This window comes from Chiloscyllium plagiosum, chromosome 18 (genome assembly GCF_004010195.1).
Source record: "Chiloscyllium plagiosum isolate BGI_BamShark_2017 chromosome 18, ASM401019v2, whole genome shotgun sequence".
NCBI lineage: Eukaryota > Metazoa > Chordata > Chondrichthyes > Orectolobiformes > Hemiscylliidae > Chiloscyllium > Chiloscyllium plagiosum.
In genome coordinates, this window is record NC_057727.1 from 59,094,667 (window position 1) to 59,118,937 (window position 24,271).

Sequence of the window (24,271 nt, forward strand, 5' to 3'; positions counted from 1 at the left end):
TATTCCATGTACGTCCATATGCCTGTCCAATGACGACTTAAATGCACTTAAACTTGGCGAATCTATTACCATTGCAGGCAAAGCATTCCATACCCTTGCTACTCTCTGAGTAAAGAAACTACCTCTGACATCTGTCTTATCTCCCCTCACTTTAAAGTTGTGTCCCCTCGTGTTTGCCATTCCCATACTTGGAAACAGGCTCTCCCTGTCCACCCTATCTAACCCTCTGATTATCTTGTATGTCTCTATTAAGTCACCTCTCAACCTTCTTCTCTCTAATGAGAACAGCTACAAATCCCTCAGCCTTTCCTCGTAAGACATTCCTTCCATACCAGGCAACATCTTAGTAAATCTCCTCTGCACCCTTTCCAAAGCTTCTACATCCTTCTTATAATGTGGTGACCAGAACTGTACACAATACTCCAAGTGTGGCCGTACCAGAGCTTTGTACAGCTGCAGCATAACATCCTGGCTCTGGGACTCAATCCCTCTATTAATAAAGGCCAAAACACTATATGCCTTCTTAACAACCCTGTCAATCTGGGTGGCAACTTTCAGGGATCTGTGTACATGGACACCGAGATCTCTCTGCTCATCTGCACTCCCAAGAATCTTACCATTAGCCCAGTACTTTGCATTCCGATCACTTCGTCCAAATGCTATCAATCTTTCTCACTACTTAGCAATGCATTAAATTTTGTACAATCTGCGAATTTACTGATCAACCCTCCTACATTAAAGTTTAAAGCATTTATTAAAACCATTGAACACAGTTGAAAGCATTTACTTAGAATGCTACCTACATCCTCTGGCTCCATGCACAAATTATCACTTTGGTCCTTAGTGGGTCCAATCTTTCCCTTGTTATCTTTTTACTTTTAACGTACCTGTAAAACAATTTAGGATTTTCCTTTATCTTATTTAACAGCATCCTTTCATATCCCTTTTTCGCTGTCTTAATCTTTTAAATTCCCTTCTGCACACTCTATTTTCCTTTAGGGCTTCTGTTGTTTTGAACCATTGGGATGTGCAAAAAGCCTCCTTTCTCTCTTAATCGAATCCTTTTTATTCTCCGATATACAGGATTCACAGCATTTAATGGTCCCACCCTTTTTCTTTCTTGGAACATGTTTGCCTTGTAGTCTCCATATTTTCTTTTTGAATACATTCCACTGCTCTCAGATTTACCTGAACGTATCTGTACTCAGTCTACTCTGGCCATACTGTATCTGAACTTATTAAAATCATCCTTCTTGAGAACTTTGATTTCAGTCTTCCATGTGGGACTCTCTCCTTTGCCATAACAATCTTGGATCTAATAGCATAATGATCGTTGCTTGTAAATACCTCTCCCACTGATAATTAAACTGGGCAAGCCATTGAAGTAATAAATTTAAAGTCCAGGATCACTTCCTCTTTTGTAGGACCTCATACATACTGGCTTAAAAAGTTGTCCTGGATGTATTTTACGAATTCCACTCCCTCAAAATCTTTCACATAATGACTACCGCAGTTAATTTAGGGAAAGTTGACATCTCCCACTATCACTTTTACACTTCACTGAAATTTGCCTACATATCTGCTCCTCTATTTCTCCTGACTGTCAGGAGGCCTTTGCATACTCCCAGCAATGCATTTGCTCCTTTTTGGTTTTTAAGTTGTATCAATATAGCTTCATTTGAGGTGCCTACGAAGCTGTCATCCCTCCTTACTGCTGTAATAGATTCTCTGTTCAAAATTGCATCCTCCTTTTTTTACCTCCTTCCCTGTCTCACCTGACAGCCCTGTACCCTGAAATATTGAGTTGTCAATCCTGCCCCTCTCAAAACCAAGTCTCAGTGACAGCAAAAACATCACACATTCTTTTTTCATTTGTGTTTGCCTTCAACTCATCTGCCTCTCGTTCATCAGATTACTAGCATTAAAATAAGTATCATCTATCCTTGATTAATGCCGTTATGCCTTAACTGGCCCACAATGCCTATGCTTTCCTGACTCACTGACTTCTAATTTTGGCTGTTCATTCCCCTGTTGATCATTTTCTCAGGATCCCAGCCTCCTGCCAAGTTAGTTTAAACATCCCAACAGTACTAGTAAACTTCCCTGCAAGGATGCTAGTTCCATTCCTGTTCAGGTACAACCCATCTGCCTTGTACAGGTCCCACCACTCTCAAATACTGTCTCAATGTGCCAGACATCTAATGATCTCCCTCTTGCAGCATCTCTCAAACGACACATTTGTCTGGACTAACCTCCTACTCCTATACTCACTCGCACGAGGCACCAGAATTAATCCAGAGATCACTACCTTTTGGTTCCTGTTCTTTAATCTACTTACGACCTTTCAGGAGTTCATCCCTTTTCTACCTATGTTGTCGGCACCAATATGTACCACAACCTCTGTCTGTTTGCCCTCACCCTCCAATCATTCAGTGACATCCTTGACCCTAGTACCAGGGAGCCAACATACCATCCTGGAGTCTGTTTTGCGGTCACAGAATTGTCAGTCTGTTGTCCTTACAATTGAATCCCCTACCACTATAGCCTTGCCTCTCTGCTTCCTCCCCTTTTGTGCAGCACATTCACCCATGGTGCCGTGAAGTTAGCTCCCACTGTTTTCACCTGCACAGTCATCTCCTCCAACAGTATCCAAAAATGGTATATTTATTAGAAAAGTGTTTAGACACAGGGGGCTGCTGTACTACATGCCTTCCTCTACTGTACCTGGTGGTCAGCCACGCCCCCTCTGCCTATTCAATCTGCATCTGTGGCATGACCACCTCACTGAATAGGATTTCCATGCATTTCTCAGCATTGTGGACACTCCACAGCGAATTCACCTACAACTCCAACTCTGAAATGTGATTTGTCAGTAGCTGCAGTTTGACACATTTCCTATAATTTGTCACATATCATGTGAGGAGCAAGCTCTGCAGTCAAGACTTCTTTTAAGCTTGAGTAACTCTCTTTCCTAAAAAAAGGTTTGTGTAAGAATACTCTTAACTTACTTCCCTTACCCTAGCTGTACTTCCTTACTCTGCTTTGCTTACTTATATTCCTTCATTATATTGGCTCTAACTTTCATTTAATCCTGTTGTTTCTCAGTTAATTCCTTCTTCCAAAAAATATACAAATGTTTAAAATCACAAACCACCAACACACACATTCCTGTTTCAATTTGCTTTCCCAATCTGCAGTTCTCTGAAGCTGCAGCTGATCTCCCTACTCTCTGCTCATTTGAAGCTGAAGAATATATCGTTTCAAACTATAAGCCCTGGAAAAGACCACACAAACTATGAACGAGAAAATGCCATAAGACACTTCTTACTCCATGCACTGAAATCCTAGAGTGCTCTAAATTTCCAGTATCATCCATTCATTTGGGCTGTATCTCATTCTGGGTGTGCCTTCTCCAAACCTCTCGTGTGGAGAATAGTGATCTTCCCTTCTTCTTTCCCTTGGAATCCCTTATTTTCAGCCAAACAATGAGGAATAAACCTATTGGACCTATGTTACTATTCATCACTATATTAATATCATCCTTTATTAACAAAGCTACCCCATTTTCTATTCTTTTTTGCCTATTCTGCAATGTTAATTCCTCTTGAATATCTAGTTTCCAGTATCAACATTCCAATCCTCTCTAACATTTCGACATTTGCTGGCAGGGTATTTTATCGCTAGCTGTTTCACACTCAAGACTCAGTCTGTTCAAACCCCATGTCCATGGTGTAGGAATTCCTACAAAGTAAGTAGCCAAGGACTCAAAATTAGAAAGGGTTGGAAAGTGAGAGCTTAGTCAGTTAGGTTCAAGTGGCATTATTAGAGGAAGTCCTCAATGTCCTCTAGCACCACTGACAGTCAATTGCTGCAACAATCCAGAAAGTCACACCTTATGGTGCATGTGGAAAATCCAAGACATTACTAAAAGTCTCCTTATTTGAATCTCCAGGTAAACATTGCTGTTAATTATACCTTACACTTTCTTTGCCTGTGATGAACGTTGGCATGGCTGTGAGTGGGCTCCTTAGATCTTTCCTGATGTAGATCTTTTCTGTGGAAGCTGCACAGTTTGCTGGTTTCTCCCGTTGTGCCTCAATTGGTTTTCTCTCACACTGGACAGCTAGCATTAGAAGAAAAGTGACAATGTCATGAGTACAATAAGTAAGAGAACTCCATTTGTGGGGTGTGTGCTTTCAGTATATTCACCAACCTCTCTCTTGGCTTGATACAACTTATACAGCTGGATGGTTCTTACAGAATGATCAGTCCTGTGATTCTTTATAAATGACATGCAGTGTTCCTGACATTTGGGACATTTTCCCTGCTCTAGTGTCTCAGGTTCCTCTACTAATATGGACAGACAGCTTTGAAAAGATTGAACAGAAGAATTAAACCTCATTTTTGGGAATGAGGTATGCCAGCTGGATCAAGTGATAATATAACTGAATATAGAAGGCAGGAGACCAAGTGAAAAAGGAAAGAAGCAATGATAGAGTATAAAAAGAAACTAGCAGCTAACAAAACAGAATCCCAAAGTATTCTAAAGCTAAATAAAGGTAAAAGGATGGTAAAGAGAGGAGAACTGATTAGCAATCAAAAGGGAATTTCAGGGGCTTGGCTGAGGCATTACACTAAAAGTCTGCTTCTCTTTGTTGTCACACTCCCCCGACAATTCAAATACAATGTAACTCTCCCTGGCATCCCAGCTACAATATGGAACTCCATCAACACTTTGGCTCCAGTCCAAACCTCCCCTGGTTCTCCAGATACAGTCCAACTTTACCCTGGCACACCAGGAACAATGTAATACTTACATTCCATTTTCATTCCCATCTCCAAACATTTTTGAAGTCTGCAGAACTGACAGCGGTTACGATGATGCTTGTTGATGACACAGTCTCGACTGCTACGGCAGCTATATGTCAGATTTTTCCTTACGCTTCGCTTGAAGAACCCTTTACAACCCTCACAGCTGACTGCACCATAGTGACGCCCTTTAAAGGTAAAGGAGCATATTTAGGTATATTGTCAGATCTTGATGGGTGAGCTTAGTGTCTAACAGAATAAAATCAGTCGTCTCGAATAAAGCTCCCTCTGTTTTATGTTTCTGAAAATCGCACTTCAAAAATTATTAGCTGATCCCCACTTCTGGATATCCAAAGAATTGTATGTCAAAAACACTTTTCTCCACCTTAAGTTGTCCCAAAGTATCCACAACCAATTAACTACTTTCAAAGTGATGTTATTGTTAGCCTGCTGCATTTTCTGTTTGTGAACAAGTCAATCTTACAAACAGATCATTTAAAAAAATTAATGCTAATTAAGCAATCAATATTGGTCAGTACAACGTACTGCACAATAGCTGGTATAAGTGATGTAGGGCTTGTCTCGGCTCCTGCCCGAAATGTTGACTTTCCTGCTCCTCGGATGCTGTGCTTTTCCAGCACCACTCCAATCTGGACTCTAATCTCCAGCGTCTGCAGTCCTCACTTTTGTCTAAGATTCCAGAGACCTAGGTTAATGTTTTGGGACTTTGGATTCAAATTCCACTAGGGAAGATGGTGAAGTTTGAATTCAATTAATAACTCTGAAATTAAAATGCTAGTCCAATAGTAACTGTGAAACCAATGCTGATTGTCATAAAAACCCACGTTTCACAAATTTCTGAGGGAACAAAGCTAGCCATTTTCTCATGGTCTGGACATTAAGTGACTCCAGAATAGCAGCCATGTGTTTGATTCTTAAGTGCCCTTTGAAATGTCCTCGTAAGTCAATCAGTTGTTGTCCTAAACTGCTACAAAGTCTGATAAAAGGAATTAAACTTTTGCAATTAACTAAGTAAATATAGCTGTGTCAGCCCTGTAAAATCCTCTTTGTGAACGTCTCTGGCCTAATGGCAAAACTATCCAGCAGATTAATCAAGTAACAAACTGACACTGCCTGTAAGATCTGAGCTGATGAGTTCAATAATATGCCAGAAACCACCATCATCATCCTATGTCATGTCCAATGTGCAGAACAGACCCAGCATCTTTTCTGAACCCTTTCAATTTAACATCTTTCCTAGAGCAGGATGTTACAGGAACATACTATCCCTAAACTCTTGTCAACTCATTTTTGAAGGCCTCCCAATTTCCAACCATGCCTTTACCTGTGAACAGGCTCCCCCAATCAACTTTTGAATATTCCTGTCTAATGCCATCAAAATTGGCCTTCCTACAATTTAGAACTTTTAGATTAGGTCTACCCTTTTCCACAACTATTTTAAAGCTAATGGAATTATGATCATTTGCACCAATGTGCTCTCCCACTGACACCTCTTGACACTTACTCGGCCTTATTTCCCAAGATAAGGTCTTGTTTGGCTCCTCTTCTAGCATTGCATCCACATACTGAAGAAGAAAATTTTCTTGTACATACTTAACAAATTCCTCTCCATCCAAGCTCTTGACACTATGGCCCAGTCTATGCTTGGAAAGTTAAAATCCCTTACCATTGCAACCCTATTATTCTCCTTACATAATTGCTTCTCAATTTCCTGCTCACTATTGGGACACTTATATTACGATCCCAAAAAGGTGATCATCTCTTTCTTATTTCTCAACTTCACTGGATGTTCTTCCAGGAATATCCTCGTTCAGTACAAGTGTAACGCTATCCTTAACAAAAAACACCCCACCTCCTAACCTTTCTCTCCTTTCTATCGCATACATACCCTGGAACATTAAGCTGCCAGTTCTGTCCACCCGAACCATGTTTCTGTAATAGCTATGATGTCACAGTCCCATGCTCCCGACCATGCCCTCAGCTCATCTGCCTTACCTGTCAGGCCTCTTGCATTGAAATAAATGCAGTTTAATTTATCAATCTTACCTTGTTCTCCACCATGCTCTTGGCTGCCTTGACTATTTTAATTTGCTCCCCTTATCTAATGTACCAGCCTCAGACTTAGCTCTATGGGTCCCCACCTTGCTCCTTTCCAATTCACACGCAACCTGTCCTTCTTATACAGGTCACATCTAACCCAGAAGAGATCCCAATGGTCCAAAAATATGAATTCTTGCCCTCTATAAAGCTCCTTAGTGTTACGTCAAAGGGTAAACCCTCCAGCTTAATTTAAACCAGCAACACAGAAAACATTTATCCCATGCAGTAATCTGTGAAACTTCAAGAGGCCAAGAACTATTAAGTAAAAATTAACAGCTTTATTTCTTAAAGTATAACAGAGAATAATTAACTAACAACTATTTACAACTCCTTCCTATAACCTATCTTTTACTTTCCCTTCTATAATACTAGTCCGATAAAACCCCGGATTAAGATTTACTGAAAAATTCAAATTTCAAAACCAGCCAGCTATCGAACCTTCTCTTTGCAGATTTGCTCTCTAGGTCTATGTCAATGTTTTTCTCTGTGCAAACTCCTTCTTGAAACAGATACCTTTCAGAGATTACTCGCAGCCTACATCTGTTGGTCTTTTGGTCCTCCCAACTGTTCAATTTTTCCCAGTCTTATACCCCCAAAGCATCGGATTGTGTCATTGGCTTTTAATATTGTCAACATACTAAATTCAAACTTGATTGAAGCTTGTTTTTTTTGGGTGTATAATTTAAATTAATTGGCCTAATTCAAATTTGTTCTTGTCTCCAGGCAACCAACTACCCGAGCTGCTGGACAACATGTTACATTCGATCTAATTCAGAATACTTGGTACTGTCAGGTAGCTCTGCAAGCTTTTAAGTCTCTTAAAAAAGTACAGTACACACACATCTTCATAACATTAGCCACACATTCATCTGTCCCCATCCACCTATTCCTATTCTCACTAGCACATGGCACCAAGAGAAATCCAGATAATACTACCCCTGATTACCTACTTTTTAACCTGCCTAATTTCCTATATTCTCTCTGCAGAACTTCGACTCTTTTGCTACCAATGTTATTGGTACCAACGTGTACAATGACCTCCAGCTGGTCACTCTTCCTTTCCAATAATATTCTGTGCACGCTTCGAGACATCTTTGACTCTGGCACTAGGGAGTCCACACACCATTCTGATTTCTCGCTGACAGCCACAGAAACCACTGCCTGTGTCCCTGGTGAGTGTCCCCTATCACAATTGATCACTTCACAATACAGACAGTCAGGGTACCAGTAACCCAGCTGTCAGTGCTATATTTCCCTTAGAGGCCATCCAATTACGGTACTGAAAATAAGAGATGGGGTTAGCCCAGGAGACTCCTGCACCATCTGCCAATGTCTCTTACCCTTCTTAGCAATGATCCATCTAACTGAATATATCTGTGGTTTTTCTACCTTCCTGAAACTACCATCCAGCACACCCCTGGCTACTGTAAATTCCTCGCTGCCTCTAATTGCCGCTCCAACCAATCCATGTGATCTGATAGGATTTGCAAGCAAACATACTGCCTGCAGACACAGTCTATAGGAACATGTTTCCCACATCCTCCCCCTCACCTCCATCCAAGGCTCCAAATGATCCTTCCACATCTGACAATAACCTTACTGCAAAGGAAGAGTACATAACTATTAAAATCCATCTCTGTCTCTTTAACAAATTACAAACCCATAAAAATACCTAAAAGCACATACAATACTTTGCTCAAAAACTCAATGTCAGCACAGTCTTACTGCTCAAAACACTGCTATGGGATAAATATCTATCTTTTATATTAAAATTCAATCAAGAGACAGATCTCAGTAAAACATAAGTAACCTCCCCCTACTTGCTATTAAATCTTTTTTAAAAAAAATCTGTAAATTTTATAAATCTTAAAATCAAACATTTAGCTGATCAGATTCTGAAATCATATTGATCTCTCCCAGGATCTTACTAATAAAATGCACAGAGGTGAGTTAAGGATTGGCTAACAGACACAAAGCAAAATAGTAATCAAAATGTCATTTTTGTGTTGACAGACTGTGACTATCGAGGTACTGCAAAGATTAATACTTGGGCCCTACTTACTGTGTGACTGGACAAAAAAACGGAAGATGGAATATAATGTGGAAAAACAGGTGGCTATCCATTTTGGCAGGGTGAACATATGTGCAGAGCATTTCTTATATGATGAGTGATTGGAAAGCATAGATAAAGGAACCTAGGCGCCTTTGTTGATGAGCTTTGAAAGGCTAACATGCAGGTGCAGCAAGCTGTTAAGAATGCTAATGGAATGTTAACCTTTATTGTGAGAAGATCTGGAGTATAGGGTAGTGGAGTCTTGCTTCAGTTATGGAGCACAATGGTGGTTTTCTCATCTCTGGAAAGATTTTAGTGTCATAGAAAGGGAGTGTAGCATAGATTCACCAGACTTGCTCTGGCAGGAACAGCGATTGGGCAAACCAGGCTTGTATACTCTAGAGTTTCAAAGAATGAAAGGAGGGCTAACTGAAACCTTAAATACTTAAAAGGATAAATATAGATGTTTCCCCTGGTTAGCAAATTTGAAACTAGGGGGCACAATTTAAAAATAACGAGATGCCATTCAGAACCAAAGTAAGGAGAGTTTTTGTACTCAGAGGGCTGTGAATCTTTGGAATTCTCTACCATACAGGATTATGGAAATTCAATCTCTGAATGAATTTAAAGGAGAGGTTAACAAATTTACAATTATTAATGGTGTAAAGGACAGGGTAGGTAAAATGCAGGATCATATTTAATGTCAGAGCAGGCTTTATAAGCTGAACGGTCTTCTCTGTTTCTAAAGGATCATTCCCAAATGTCGGGATCTTTGGAAATGTAGAACTAATACATCAATTATATAACTAATCAACTATCAGAAGTAACCCTCAATACTAAAAGCGGGATTCAGTACTATTAATGCCATTGATAGTCAAGGGGTGCTAGATGGATTGTGTCTTGTTGGAGAACCTGGCACTCATGTTGTCAATGTTACTTGCAACTTGTCAACCCAAGGCTAATGCGCCCAGATCATTTTGTATTTGGGCCTGGACTGATTGACTACCTGAGGAGTCGCAAATGGTGAAGGGCTTTCCATATGAAGGGCTTTTGCCCAAAATGTCAATTGTCCTGCTCCTCGGATGCTGTCTGACCTGTTGTGCTTTTCCAGCACCACATTCTCGACTCTAATCTCCAGCATCTGCAGTCCTCACTTTCGCCGATTCGCAAATGGTGCTAGACATTGCTCACGGATGATTAACATCGTCATTGCTGAACTTATAAAGGTCATTGAAGCAGTTGAAGATGGTTTGGCCTAGAACATTGCCGTGAGGAACTTCTGCAGAGATGCCACAGAGCTGAGTTGATTGACTTCCAACAATCGCAACTACCCCAACCAATGGAGAGTTTTTCCCTACTGTAAACTGAATCCAGTTTTACTAGTGCTGCTGAATGCTATATTTGGTCAAATGCTGCTGTGATATCATGGGCAGTCAGTTCTGGAAGTCAGATCTATTGTTCATATTTGTACCAAAGCTATAATGAGGTCAAGGGCTGAGTAGCCTTGATGGAAACCAAATTGAGTGTCAGTGAGCAGATTAGTCCTTTGCAACTGTAGCCTGATAGCACTATCAAGTTCTTTCAGCATTTCACTGAAATTCAACGTTAGTCTGATAGGGTAGTAATTGACTTGGTTGAATTTATCCTGCTTTTTTGCATACAGGACATACCTGCAAGTCTCCACATTGTTGTGTAAATGCTACTTTGGCGTTGAGAGATGACTGGCTTGCTAGTAAATAGAGAGTTGGTATAAATGGATCTTGATCTAGTTGGCAGTTTGTAATGAATGTGCAATCGGTGCTGGGACTTCAACTTTTCACAATAAATTACTTGGATGAAGAGACCAAAAGTACGGTTGGCAACTTTGCTGATGACAAAGATAGTATGACATAAATGAAAGGACTCTCACGGAAGAGTCTAGGACCAGAAGACACAGTCTCAGATAGTCTCTTTCTCAGAGGCTTCAGAGTCTTTAAAGCTCCTTGCCACATACATTGTGGGCCACAGTTCTTGTATGTATTTAAGGCTGAGATAGATTCTTGATTAGTAGGGGAATCAAGGATTAAGGGAAAAGGGTAGGAAAGTAGGCGTGAGTAATGTCAGATCAACCATGACCTTTTTGAATAGCGCAGCTGGCTTGAGGGGCCCACTCCTATTCTAAGTTCTTATGGTCTTAGGTAGGAAAGTAGGTAGGAAAGTAGGTTGTAAGAATGATACAAAGGGATTTAGATAGGTCAGGTGAGTGGGAAAAGATCTGGCTAATGGAGTATAATTTGAGTACATGTCAAGTTGTACATTTTAACAGGAAGAATCAAGAAGAGAATATTATAAATTGTTAGAGATTGCAAACCCTCTGATACAGCAGGATCTGGCTGTCTTAGTACAAGAATCACAAAAGATTAGCATGCAGAAAGAATAGGACATCAGCAAAGCTTTTGATAAGGTCCCACATAGGAGGCTTTTAGCAAAAGTAAAAATCTTTGAAAGTTGCCACTCAGGTGGATAGAGCTTGTAAGAAGGCCTATGGTGTATTAGCGTTCATTAGCAGAGGGATTGAATTCAAGAGTCGTGAAGTGATGTTGCAACTGTACAGGACTTTCGTTAGGCCACATTTGGAGTACTGTGTGTAGTTCTGGTTGCCTCGCTTTAGGAAAGATGTGGAAGCTTTGGAGAGGGTGCAGAGAAGATTTACCAGGATGTTGCCTGGATTGGAGAATAGGTCGTACGAGGAGAGGTTGAGAGTGCTAGGCCTTTTCTCGTTGGAACGGCGAAGGATGAGGGATGACTTGATAGAGGTTTATAAGATGATCAGAGGAATAGATAGAGTAGACAGTCAGAAACTTTTTCCCCGGGTGCAACAGAGTGTTACAAGGGGACATAAATTTAAGGTGAAGGGTGGAAGGTATAGGGGAGATGTCAGGGGTGGGTTCTTTACCCAGAGAGTGGTGGGGGCATGGAATGCGCTGCCTGTGGGAGTGGTAGAGTCAGAATCTTTGGTGACCTTTAAGCGGCAATTGGATAGGTACATGGATGGGTGCTTAAGCTAGGACAAATGTTCGGCACAACATCGTGGGCCGAAGGGCCTGTTCTGTGCTGTATTGTTCTATGTTCTATGTTCTAACCCCTAGGATCCAAGGAAATTTGTCAATTTGGATCCACAATTAGTTGAGTGGCATCAACCAGAGGGGGATGGTTAAGAGGTGTTTTTTTTTTCTGACTGAAAGTCTGTGTCCATTAGGGCCTCCACCGTTTGTGGTTTATAGAAATGACTTAGACTTGAATGCAGAAGGACTGATCAGTTAAGTTTGCAGACGGTACAAAAATTGATACAAGGGAATATAAACAAGTTGGTCAAAGGGGCTAATCAGTGACAAATGAAATTTATTCTGGATAAATGAGAGGTCATGTACTTGGTCAGGACAATGGCAAGGTAATACATGATGGACGGTAGGATCCTGGGAATCACTGAAGATCAAAGAGGAATTAGTGTGCACGTGGAGAAAGTAGCTAAAATGACATATGGGATTCTTGCCTTTATTAGTTGAAGCATAAAGCTTAAGAGAAGGGAGGTTATGTTGGAACTGTATAAAAAAATTAAACCACAGCTATTAGGTGATACAATGTGATAGTACTGGAGAGGGTGCAGACAAGACTTAGTAGGATGTTGCACGGCTGGAGAATTTAGTTATGAACAGAGATTGGACAAACTGGAGTTGTGTTCCTTGGAGCAGAGGAGATTGAGAGAGAACATGAATAACATCCAAGAGAGGGCAGCAGAGAGCACTTCACTGAGGAGCACTCTAGGAGAGGAAGACATCCTCCCCTCTCTCCCAAATCCCCAACCACTGGTGTTAAGGAACAATAACCCTCAAAGGCTACATTAGTAAAGGGACAAAGTTAGCAGTTAAGGCAGTGGTGTGCTCCCCATGCCAGACTAGTATCCCTGACAATCATGTCTGCAGGAAGTGTACTTCCTCATATACGCACTGCTTGGTTGGACAAGAGTGCCATAGACACTACTTATAGGGAAGTAGTCACACCACAGATTCAGTCAGGTAGTTGGGTAACCACCAGGAAAGGCAGGTAGTGCAGCAGTCTCCTGTGGCAATCCCCCTTCTAACAGATATACCAATTTGGATACTGTTGGTAGGGGGAAGAGCCTCTCAGGGGAGTGGAACAGCAGCAGCCAGGCTTGTGACACCACAAATGGCTCTGCTGTAGAGTAGAGTTGGGTGAGATACAAGTGAGCTATAGTAGGAGACTTGCTAGTTAGGACCTCAACACTTAGGACCTCAACACTCCAGAATGGTGTGATGCCTCTCTGGTGCCAGAGTCAAAAACATCTCTGAGCAGTGGCATGAAATTCTTAAGGGAGAGGGTGACCAGCCAGGGGTGCACATTGGTACCAATGACATAGGTGGAAAGAGGAACAAGGTCCAGGACCTCAAGGGTAGTTATCTCTGGGTTATTACCAGTGTCATGTGCTAGTGCTGCAAAAAGTACAAAGATAGGACAAACGAATGCATGACTAAGGAGCTTGTGCAGGAGGCAAGGTTTCAGGCTCTTGGATCATTGGATCTCTTCTTGGGTGGGGGTGACCTGTACAAGAGGGATGGGTTTCACCTTAACTGGAGGGGAACCTCCGGTATCCTCGCATGGAGGTTTGCTAGCGATACTCAGGAAGGTTTAAACTAGAGTGGCAGCGGACTGCGAACCAGAGCAGCAGGTCAGCAAGTGGAAGGATTGAGGGGAAGATCGATGTTAAGACCAGAACCTCAGAGGATGGACAAGCAGAGACAGTAAATGAATACGATGGTACTAATAGACTGAAGTTTGTTTATTTCAACACAAGGAGTATTATAGGTTAGGCAGATGAGCTTAGTCCCATGTACTGATCCAGGTTCTATGATATTGTGGCCATTACAAAAACTTGATTGAGGGAAGGAAGGACTAGCTCCTCAACATTTCAGGGTCTCATTCTTTTTTTTACCTTCCTGTATCTCATCCAAAACAAAGAGGTGGAGAAGTTGGCATTACTAATCAGGGAGAATGTCACATCTGCAGTCAGAGGGGTCATATTGGAGGACTCATCCACTGAGAGAATATGAGTAGAGTTCAAAAATAGGGTTCAATTAGAGTCATAGAATCATTGCGATTTACAGTACAGAAACAGACCCTTCGGTCCATGCCGACCAGATATCCCAACCCGATCTAGTCCCACCTGCCAGCACCTGGCCCATATCCCTCCAAACCCTTCCTATTCATATACCCATCCAAGTGCCTTTTAGATGTTCTAATTGTACTAGCCTCCACCACTTCCTCTGGCAGCTCATTCCATACACCTACCATCCTCTGAGTGAAGAAGTTGCCTCTTAGGTCTCTGTTATTTCTTTCCCCTCTCACTCTAAACCTATGCCCTCTAGTTCTGGACTCCCCCACCCCAAGGAAAAGACTTTGTCTATTTATCCTATCCATGCCCCTCATGATTTTATAAACCTCTATAAGGTCACCCCTCAGCCTCCGACACTCCAGGGAAAACAGCCCTAGCCTATTCAACCTTTCCCCGCCTACTTGCGGAGCGATTCAGAGAGCACCTCTGGGCCACCCGGACGAACCAACCCAACCACCCTGTAGCACAGCATTTCAACTCCCCCTCCCACTCCACCGAGGATATGCAGGTCTCATCCACCGCCAAACCACAACAACGCGACGGTCGGAGGAGGAGCGTCTTATCTTCCGACTGGGAACCCTCCAACCACAGGGGATGAACTTGGACTTCACCAGTTTCTTCATCCCCCCTCCCCCCACCTTGTCTCAGCCGAATCCCTCCAGCCCGGCACCGCCTTCCTGACCTGCAGTCTTCTTCTTGACCTCTCCGCCTCCATCCTACTCCGACCTATCACCCTCACCTTGACCTCTTTCCACCTATCACATTTCCAACGCCCCTCCTCCAAGTCCCTCCTCCCTACCTTTTATCTTCTCCTGCTGAACACTCTCTGCTCATTCCTGAGGAAGGGCCTGTGCCCGAAACGTCGAATCTCCTGTTCCCTGGATGCTGCCTGACCTGCTGTGCTGTTCCAGCAATAAAGTTTCAACTTTGATCTCCAGCATCTGCAGACCTCACTTTCTCCTCAAATCCTTCAACCCTGGCAACATCCTTGTAAATCTTTTCCGAATCCTTTCAAGTTTCATAACATCTTTCCGATAGGAAGGAGATCAGAATTGCAGATAATATTCCAGTTACTCCGATAGTACTATATTATTGGCCCCACATTAACCATCAAAACATTGAGAAGCAAATATATAGTCACATTTTGGAAAGATGCAATCACAACAGGGTTATCATATTAGGTAACTTTAACATTCCCAATATTGACTGGTATTCCCTTAGAGCAAGAGGCTTAGATGGGCAGAATTTGTTAAGTGCATCCAAGAGGGTTTCTTGAAACAGTAATCCAACTAGAGGAGGGGCCATACTGGATCTTGCACAGGCTAATAAGCCAGGTCAGTTGACTGGCCTTCCAGTGGGAGAGCATTTTGGAAACAGTGATCACAACTCCCATGTTTTAAGATAGCCATGAGTAAGGATAAGTCAGGACCTTATGGGAAAGTACTAAATTGGGGGAGGGAAAATTACGTCAGTATTAGGAGAAGCTAAGGAGTGATCATTGAGAGGAGCTATTATTGGGCAAGTCCACACTTGACACATGGGAGTTGTTTAAAGACCTGATCAGAATTCAGGACCAGCATGTTCCAGTAAGAAGGAAGGTCAAGATTGCAAGGTAAGGGACCCTTGGATGATGATGGAGGTTGTTAATTTAGTCAAAACTGAAAAAGAAGCGTCTTAAAGTTTAGGAAGCTAAATTTGGACAGGGCCCATGAGGGCTATAAGGAAAGCAAGAAAACAACTCAAACAGGAATTAGGAGATCAAGGAGGGACTAGGAAAAGACCTTGGCAAGTAAGGTTAAAGGGAATCCCAAGGCATTCTATACATACATAGATTCTATACATGCATAGATTCAAAATAAGAGGATAACTAGGGAGAAGGATGAAAGGACGGAACTTGTGCTTAGAGGCAGAGGATGTGGGCGAGATCCTAAATTAGTACCATGCATCGGTATTCACCCAGAAAGATAGAGAGAACAGTGAGATTTGTATGGAGCAGGCCAATATGCTGAAGCATTTTGAGGTCAAGAAAAAAGCAGTATTGAGTCTCTTGAAGAGTGGATAAGTCCCAAGGTCCCGATTGTATCTACCCCAGGTTATTGAGAGAGGAGATTGCTGGGGCCTTGACCAATATCTTTGCATCCCCGCTAGGCACTGGAGAAGTCCTGGCTCCGGCAAGTAACTAATGTCGTTCCTGTGCTCAAGAAGGGAAATCGGGATAATCCAGGAAACTATAGGCTGATGAGTCTCACATCCGTGGTTAGGAAATAATTCTATTGGAGAGAATTTGTAGGGATAGAACTTCCGCACATTTGGAAAAGCATGGCCTAATTAGGGACAGTCAGCAAGGCTTTGTGCAAGGCAGGTCATGTCTTACTAACTTGACTGAATTTTTCAAGGAGGTGGCAAAGATGATCAATAAGTCGGCTATGGGCCAAATGCTGGAAAATGGGAAAGGTGGGTTTTTTTGACCAGCAGGGGTCTGATGGGTTGAAGGGCCATTTACTATACTGTAGATCTCTAAGACAGTAATGCTCAAGAGAAAATTAATACAAAACTATCAATGCTATGCTCCTGTTAGAGAGAGCTGGTGCGACCACATTTGGAATACTCTGTATATGGAAATGCATTGGAAGCCGTTCAGAGAAGATTTTCCTGGACAAATACAAGAGGGTTATCTTCAAAGGAAAGCTTGGACAGGTTCATATATACACTGAAGTTTTGAAGAGTTGGGGTGACCTTATTGAAAACTTTAAGATCCTAAGGGGCCGTTATTGGATGGATATGGAAAAGTGGATGTGGAAAGGATGTTTCCTCTCATGGGAGAATCTGGAACTCCGGGTCAAAGATTAAAATTAAGCGTCGTCCATGTAAAACAAAGATGAGAATAAATTTCATCTCTTAGAGGGCCATGGGTCTTTGGAATATTTTCCTTAAAAAGTAGTAGACGCAGTGTCTTTGAATATTTTTAAGGTAAAGGCGATGGAAGATATCGAATGGAGCCATATCATATTAAGTAGTGGAGCAGGTTCTACTCCTGTTCCCAGCTTACACGTTCACATGGACAGAATAAAATCAGTTAAATGAATGCTGGGCTAAAAGGGCAGGTCAAAGTTTGGAATTGTGCAGCATGTATCTTTTGAACCCTCAAGGCCAGTCCACTAACGACAAAGCACAAGCCAAGAGTATAATGGAATATTCTCCACCTATCTGGATGGGTGCAACTCCAATAACAATCAAGAACCTTAACACCATTCGGGACAAAGCACTACATTTATTTTCCATCTCATCTAACACCTTCAACATTAATTTCCTCCAGCACTAAAGTATAGCGACATATAAACCATCTACAAGATACATTGCATCAACTCAGTAAGGTTCCTTGGACAGTTTGCGATAAAATCCCAAACTCCCCCCGTAAGAGTACTGCGGGTCGACCTACACCACACCATTTGCAGTAGTTCAAGAAGGCAGCTCACCACCACCTTTACAAGGCAATAGAAATGGGAAATAAATGCTGGCCCAGACAGCAACATCCATGCCCCAAGAATTAATTTTTAAAAATCTGCTTATGATTTTGAACATATCTGCCCAATCTCCTCTCAGCCACCTGTTGGCTCCAGTGTTGCCAAGTTATCCATATAACTGAACCTCAGAATCAGTCTTCGCGAACTTTTCTGCACCTTCTTAAATACCCAAAGCTGGGGAACCAGAACGAGACATAATTCTTCAGTTTAAGCCAGTTCAATGTTTTGTAACGATTCACCATAACTTCCTTGTTTACACACCTTTATTTATAAAATTCAGTAGCCCATGTCACTTATGAAGCACTTTCTCAACTTTCCTGCCACCGTTATGCACCCAAATTCCCAAGTCTCTCTACTCTTGCACCTTTTATTCCTATTGCTTTTTTTCAATCTTCCAACCAAAATAAATCACTTCATGCTTCTGTGTATTAAACGCAATCTGCCATGTAGCTGTACATCCTACCAGTCTGGACTGCAGCGGTTCAAGAAGGCAGCTCGCCACAACCTTCTCAAGGGCAGTAAGGAATGAGCAATAAATGCTGAACCAGTCAGCGACACCCACATTCCACAGATCAATAAAAACTTCCAAGCTTTGTGTCACCTCAGAGTCATACAGCATAGAAACAAGCCTTTCAGCCTACTAAGTCAATGCAACCAGCAAACACCAAACTAAACCAATCCCATTTACCTGCACTTGGTCCATAGCTTACTATGCCTTGGCTAGGACCTTATTCAAATTATTCTCGAATTAGTATTTACCTGATGCTTTGTCTCCACACACAACACAGTTCTCGGCTGGCTGTGAACGTTGTACTTCTGTTTTTATTAACAGATGTTCTACCGCGTCTGTCACAATCTGGAAAGAGAAAAGTCAAAATATTAGTCACCAGGACAATTCATCAAAGCCCGATTGCTGCATCATATGCTCATGATATAACTCAAAGTTCAATCTTTTTATCCATTCATGACACTTGGGACTTACTGGATTGCCAACCATTTAACATCCATCTCTAATTGCCTTGGAGAAGGAGTGGTATGCTCCCTCCCCAACTTTTAGTTTTTCAGTTGTAGGGAATGCCCATGATGTAGTTAGGGAGGCAGATCCAGGATTTTGATCCAGTGATAATGAAGGAACAGGGATACATTTTCAAGTCAGAATGGTGTGGGACTTGAAGAGGAAATTGCAGGTGCTGATTTTCCCATGTATCTGTGGTCCTTGCCATTCTAGGTGTACTGGTCACAAGCTTGGAAGGCACTTTTGAAGAAGTCTTGGTGATTTCCTGCAGTCCAGTTTGTAGATGGCACACATTGCCACTGTGATGGAGAGATAGAACATTGGCACTCCACCAATTACAATCAAATGTTAAGCTTCTTAAGTCTTATCAGAGCTGCACTCATCCAGGAAAATGGATAGTACATCACACTTCTGACCTGTGTCTTTTGTACAGACATTGAGAAGACAATACGCAAGTTACTTCCTAGCCTCTGACCTGCTCTTGTAGCCACAGTATTTATACAGCTAATCCAGTTCAGTTTCTGGTCAATGGTAACCCTGACAATTTTGACAGTGTGGAATTTGGTGATGGCAATGCCATTGAATATCAAGAGGAGATGGTTGTATTCTGTCTTATTAGAGATGGTGATTGCCTCGGACATGTGAATTAGTACTTGCCACTTAACCCAAACCTGGAAATTGTTGATTTAATGCATTTAGACACAGATTGCTTCAGTGTTTAATGAATGATGCTCAATATCGTGCAATCATCAGCAAACACCCCCTACTTCTGATCTTGTGATGGAAAGGAGGTCATCCATGCAGTTGCTGAAGATGGATGGGCCATGGATGCTGTTCTAAGGTTCTCCTGCAGTGGTGTCCTGAAACTGACCTCTGACAACCATAATCACCTTTCCTTTTCATTTGGTACAATTCCATTCAGTGGATTAAAAGTCGCAAACCAGAGAATTGGAAGCAATTTAGAATTCCATAAGATCATAAGACCATAAAACATAGGAGCGGAAGTTGGCCATTCAACCCATCTGCTTCACCATTCATTGACATCATGGCTGATCTGATAATCCTCCACTTTCCCTTACTGATTAAAAATCTGTCTATTCCAGCCTTGAAAATACTTAATGACCCAGTCTCAACATCCTATTGTATCAAATCCCCTACGTATGTGTTTTAATAAGATTGCCTCTCATTCTGCTATATGTCAAGGAGTATAGGCCCAATCTACGCAACCTCTTCTCGTAAGAATGTCCCTCCATACGTAGTATCAACCCAGTGAATCTCTTCTGATCTGCCCTCAGTGCCAGTACATGTTTCATTAGGTCAAGCGTTCACATTGTGGTCTAACTAATGGACTGTAAGAGTTTATACATGTATGTAGAAATCAAAAGGTTAGCACAGACTACTGAAAATCTCTTACAGTCTGAAACAGAAGAATGGTAACAGAGAAGAAGATGGCATACCATTCCTTCAAGAGAAACAAAGGCAGAGGTGAAGATAGTGGCCATCACTAAGGAGAAGATGCTGGAGAAGCTGAAAGGTCTGAAGGAGAATAAATCACCTGGACCGAATGGAATACACCTCAAAATTATAAAGGGAGTAAGCTGGGGAGATTGTGGAGGTGGTGATCTTTCAGGTATCACTGAAGTTGGGAAGGTTCCAAAGAAAATGGATAATGAAACACTCCCGTTTCAGAAGGGACGGAGGCAGAAGACAAGCATTTATCAGCTAGTTAGCCTAACCTTGGTCATGGGAAAGATTTTAGCATTTATTATTCAGGATGAGATTGCAGAGTACTTGGAAGTGCGTGGTAAAGTAAGGCTGACAGATCACAGTTTTGTTACGGGGAGGTAATGCCTGACAAATCTGTTAGAATTCTTTAAGAAGGTATCAAGCAAGTTTGCAAAGCAGAGCCAGTGAGGTGACTTATGTGGATTTCCAGAAAGTTTTTGACAAGGTGCTGCACAGAAGATTGCCAAATAAGACTAGACCCATGGTGTAAGGAGCAAGGTACTGGCATGAATAGAGGATTACTGGAGTTCCATGAAGGTCAGTATTGGGATCACAACTATTCGTATTATACATTAACGATATGGACAAAGGAACTGATGACATTGTTACTAAGTTTGCAGTTGACACAAAAATAGGTGGAGGGGCAGGTTGTGTTGGGAAGCAGGGAGGCTACAGTAGCACTTGGAGATTGGACCAAAAAGCGGTAGATGGAATACAATGTGAGAAAGTGGGAGGTTATGCACTTTGGTTGGAGAAATAGACATGTAGACTATTTTATAAATGGGGAAAGGCTTCAGAAATCTGAAACACAAACAGACTTAGATATCCTAGTTCAGGATTCCTTTAAGGTGAATATGCAGGTTAAGTTGACAGTTATGAAGGCAAATGCAATGTTACCATTTATTTTCAAAGAGCTAGAATACAAAAGCAGGCATGTACTAGTGTAGGCTATGGTCAGACCACACTTGGAATATTGTGAGTAGTTTTGTGTCCCGTATTTAAGGAAGAATATAATGGTCTTGGAGGGGATCCAGAGAAGGCTCACAAAAATGATTCTGAGATAAAGGGCATGTTGGGTAGTTGAGGACTCTGGGTCCATACTCCATGGAAATTAGGGGGATATGGGTGGGGAGTCTCAATGAAACTGACAAACTACTGAGAGTACTGGATACAGTGGTCTCGGAGATGGTGTTTTTAACTAACAGGAGAGACTAGGACCTGAAGGCACAACCTCAGAGTGAGGGCTGATCCTTTAGGTCTGAAATGAGGAGGAATTTCTTCAGGCTGAGGGTGGAAATCTGTGGAACTCATTGCCGCACAAGGCTGTAGCGGCCAAGTCACTGAGTATCTTTAAGACAGAGATAGGTAAGTTCTCGAATAGTAAGGAGGTCAAGGTTTGTAGGGAGAAGACAAGAGAATGGGACTAAGAAACATTATCAGGCATGATTGAATGGTGGAGCTTACTTGATGGGCTAAATGGCCTAATTCTGCTCTTAGACCTTATGGTTTAGGACTAAAAATGGGTTACCCTGGTATCATAGTCATACAAAATAGAAACAAATCCTTCAGCCTGATATAAGAACAACACACATTGAAAATAATAATAGGATTACACAAAGTCAACTGGGGAAAAGGAAATCATCTTTGACAAGCCAACTGGACATTTTTTGAGTATGGAATTAGTACAGTAGATGAGAAAAAATTGTGAATTTTGTTTATTTGGACTTTCAGAATGTTTGATGAAGTCCCACATAAGAGCTTAGTGTGCAAATCAAGGGATGTGTGAGTTATGGCAATATATTGGCATGGATTGAGAAATGGCTAGCAACCAAGAAACAGACAGTAAGAATAAATAGGGGTCAAAATGTCAAGATTGTCAAAAAGAGCGCGAGGAGTGAGATGAGAAGAATTCAGAGAGTTGTTAGGATTTGGAATGCGCTGCCTGGGAGACTGGTGGAAGCTTTTAAGGGACAGCTAGATATATATTTGGAAGTGATGAATTTAGAGGGTTCCAGAGATTGGGCTGGAGAATGGAACTAGCTGGATATTCTTTCAGGAGCAGGTACAGACACGATGAGCCAAATGACCTCTTTCTAGACTATAAATTCTATAGTTCTGAGAAGGCCATTTTCAGAATGGAAGGCTGTGACAAGTTGGGCACTGCTAAGATCAATGCTTGGGCCTATTTACAATATATATTAAAAATTTGGGTGAGGAAATCAAATATAATCTTTCCAAGTTTACTGATGACACAAAGCTAGGTGGAATTAAGAGCTGGTGATTTGGAGAAGTTAAATGCGTAGACAAATGGGTGGCAGATGCAATATCATGTGGATAAATGTAAAGTTGTCCATTTCAATAGGGAAAACAGAATGGCAGCACATTATTATCGTAGATTAAGAAATGTTGATTACAAATGGTCCTGAATCCTCTTGTACACCAGTCATCGAAAGCAAACATGAAGCTGTAGAAAACAGGAAAGCAAATGGTATTTGCCTTCACTACAACAGGATTTGAGTTCAGGAGCAAGAAAGCCTTAAAGCAGCTGCACAGGCTCTTTTCAGAGTAAGGAAAATCTTTCATAGACGGAGTATAGCCAAGGTTCACCAGACTAATTCCTGGGATGGCAGGCTTGTCATATGAGGAGAGTGTGGATCAACCGTGTGTGTACTCCCTGGAGTTTAGACCAATGTGAGTTGATCACATTGAAACATAGAATATTCTGATAGCCCTGCACAGACTGGATTCAGGGGTAATGTTGCTCCTGGCTAAGGATTCAGATCAAGGGGTTATTGTCTGAGATATATTTAGTAATTTTAGGCTGAGCTGAGCTGAGCAGAAATTTCTTCACTCGGAAGACAGTGGGCCTGTCTAACTTGCTACCACAGAAGGCCGCGGAAGCCAAGTTACTGAATACAGAGGAACCTCAATTATCCAAACGTCGATTATCCAAATTTTGGATTATCCAAACAAGATTGCAAGGTCCTGATGCTTGGTTAAACTGTGTTCTCCGGCATTCGAATATCTGAACAAAATACTCCCCGCCCTTGTTCAGATAATTGAGGTTCCTCTGTATATTTAAGAAAGAGATATTTCTACAGGCTAAACATGTTTTTGGATAAAGTGGGGTGTATGACATTGAAATAGAGGATCAGCCATGATCTTACCGAACAGCACAACAGGCTTAATGATCTACTTTTGCTCCATTTTACTGCTTCTCTGAGAACTCTGCAGAGTTGACAGATCTGGGTTTGATGAAATTTCTGATGCCTGGATTAATACCAGGTGATCTATCCAGTTTCATCCTTTCTCTAAACTTTGTAGAATGTTTTGTTAGGGCATTTCAGAGGGCAGTTAATGGTCAACTATGTTTCTGGAGTCACATGTAGATCAGATAGCTTTGAATTCCAGCTTTCTTTTATTAATTGAATTGACATTAGATCAGCTGCCCATATGCGACTGGACTCAAATCTCAAGTATTTAAAAAAGAGCTTCTGGTTTATTAGCCTGGTGTCATTACCAGTACGCCACCATATCCCCTTAATGAGTAATGTGAAGTGATTGTTTGAATTTGTTCAATGTTCAAGAAAAGGTGCCCTACATAGTTCAAGGAAAATATGTTGACAGACAACAGTAGATCTCCTGTATCCATTACGAGTCTATTTCTGCAAAGAATGCAAAAACGTGAGGATCTCCGATTTATAACCACAGATGAGACAATATACTATTTATACATTCTATAACCTTTAAAAGTGTTTTGGGGATTTAATTTCACACTATTGTTAATTATTCTTTGAAATCTTTACAGACATCTCTTAACTCGAAGCAGTTTAAAGATAAAAGATGCTCCAACTGGCACCAGGGGGCTTGAGGGAGTGTAGCTGATGGAGAAATTTGTGATTTTGGAAGGACCAAGAAAAGGCACACAGGTTTGGTAGAAAGGGGAAGGTCTTCTGCAGTTTGACAGGGCTAAAAAGTGTGACTGTTTCATTGCAGTAGTTTTGGGACCTCCTGGGGTGCTTTCACTGGTTATCATTGGCAGTAAAACTGCAGATTTGACACAACTGGGTGGA

General features: G+C 41.6%; 1 protein-coding gene across 1 annotated transcript in view; it reads right to left on the reverse strand.

Annotated features, from left to right (window-relative positions):
* The window catches only part of nr2c2 (nuclear receptor subfamily 2, group C, member 2), a 195,336-nt gene that overhangs the window by 118,744 nt on the left and 52,321 nt on the right, over nt 1–24,271 (reverse strand). The window contains exons 5-7 of the mRNA XM_043708418.1: nt 18,437–18,533; nt 4,818–4,997; nt 3,976–4,123 (exon numbers count right to left, since the gene is read on the reverse strand). Coding sequence (XP_043564353.1) covers nt 3,976–4,123; nt 4,818–4,997; nt 18,437–18,533 — 425 coding nt within the window. The remainder of the gene's footprint in view (nt 1–3,975; nt 4,124–4,817; nt 4,998–18,436; nt 18,534–24,271) is intronic.